The following is a 1,662-nucleotide window of genomic DNA, read 5'->3' as shown; positions in this document are numbered from 1 at the left end:
CTTTGAGAAATGGCAGGATCTACGAAATTATGAGTCGACCCAGTATCAATCAGCACTACAAACTGATATTTCCCAATCTTGCCAATCACCCTCATAGTGCGCGGAGCTGGTGAGCCTGACAGGGCATGTAAGGATATTTCAGGGGTTGGGCTAGAGAGCCCTGCAGCTGTACTGGTCTGACCCTCCCGGTCTCCATTAGTAAGCGAAAAAACTGACTGGGAATTCCCATCTTCCACTGTTTGAGTCTCCTCTTGGACATCCAGATAAAATAGTTTGGGATTTGGGCATTGGTGGTTTGGGGACCACTTGGAATCACAACTATAACACAACCCTTTACGTCTTTTCTCCCTCATTTGCTGGTCCGTGATGCGTTGTATAGAAACCCCTTTCGGAGCGAGACTCGATTTTTGTGGTTCCGACGAGCTCGAATACGAGGGTGTCACAGAAGATGTCACCGGTGAGGCCGCCGACATTCCATACCCAGGGTATGGGAGAGACAGGACCGTAGTGGGAGCCGGCAGACCTTGAGTAGGCAGCGGAAGTGGTGGAGGTTGGACCATAGTGGGTTCCCGATGATGATGTGGCAAATTGCCTAGCTGGTTTTCACGAAACTAGTGTTTAGTTGCTTGCAAAGTCTCCTCTTGCATCCTTGCCAATGCTTGGGCCGCCAGAATCGATTGTGGCATCAACATTTTAACCGGCAACCGAATCTCCTCTTTCAGACCACCCAAGAAACAACTCAGTTTATGGGCCTCAGTTAGCCCCTGAATTTTCACCACCAGCTCTTCAAACTTCAAAATATAATCATCCACGGTGCCTACCTGTCGCAGACGCATCAATTCCTCCATTGGGTCCTCAAATAAACCCGGACCGAAACGGGTCTGTAAGGCGCTAACGAAGTCCGTCCAGGATGGTATGATACCAGAATTCTGGAACTCTTGGGTCCAGACTGCCGCTCTGCCCTCCATATAATACGAGGCAATAAGAACCTTCTGCCCTTGAGGAGTCTGATAATAAGCAAAAAACTGATTGGCCCTTTGGAGCCAAACTGCTGGATCAGTGCCGGAAAACTTAGGAAAATCAAGTCTCGGGTTCCGATGGTTTCCTCCGCCATTCCCGGCTGGTTCAACTCTGCCCCGATCAAAAACAGGGGGTGCTAAAACAGGAGCTGGAGGCTGCGGCAGAACTGGGGCTTGAGCCATACGTTCATTCAGCTCTTGAATCGCCAAACTCTGAGCGTCCAAGCGAGCTGTGAGAGCTGTGATTGCCGCAAGAACAGCGGACTGAGAATCATCGTCTGTCATAGATCTCGTCTTAACCATGGGCAAGAACGATCCTCTGATACCAATTTGTTACACAACCCAGTGTACACAGCACTATAACACAATAATCACCAAGTCAGCAGTAGCTATGAAACGGAAATGGGATATATATAGATATATGGCTTCAATATTCACTGGATACAGCAGATTATAAGAGACAAGACAACGCCTGTTTGAAAGAGGCGGCTCTCCAATCTAACCCAGATAACAACAAAACATTACTCAACAACCCAACCCTAGCTTACAATAGTAATATATATCTAACCCCAAAAGCAAGCCTCAGCCTTCAGATCTTTCTTCACATCCACGGCTGTAATAAAACCACAAAACGACGTCGCCT

At 48.1% G+C, this 1,662-nt stretch overlaps 1 protein-coding gene across 1 annotated transcript; it reads right to left on the bottom strand.

Annotated features, from left to right (window-relative positions):
• Positions 1 to 611: 611 nt before the first annotated feature.
• On the bottom strand, positions 612 to 1,304 carry LOC120014224. Its single transcript, XM_038866142.1, has one exon. It carries the CDS (start codon positions 1,302 to 1,304, stop codon positions 612 to 614), a length of 693 nt encoding a protein of 230 aa, XP_038722070.1.
• Positions 1,305 to 1,662: the final 358 nt, after the last annotated feature.

Source organism: Tripterygium wilfordii, chromosome 14 (assembly GCF_013401445.1).
Source record: "Tripterygium wilfordii isolate XIE 37 chromosome 14, ASM1340144v1, whole genome shotgun sequence".
Taxonomy (NCBI): Eukaryota; Viridiplantae; Streptophyta; class Magnoliopsida; order Celastrales; family Celastraceae; genus Tripterygium; species Tripterygium wilfordii.
This window is presented reverse-complemented; position numbering and strand designations above follow the sequence as displayed.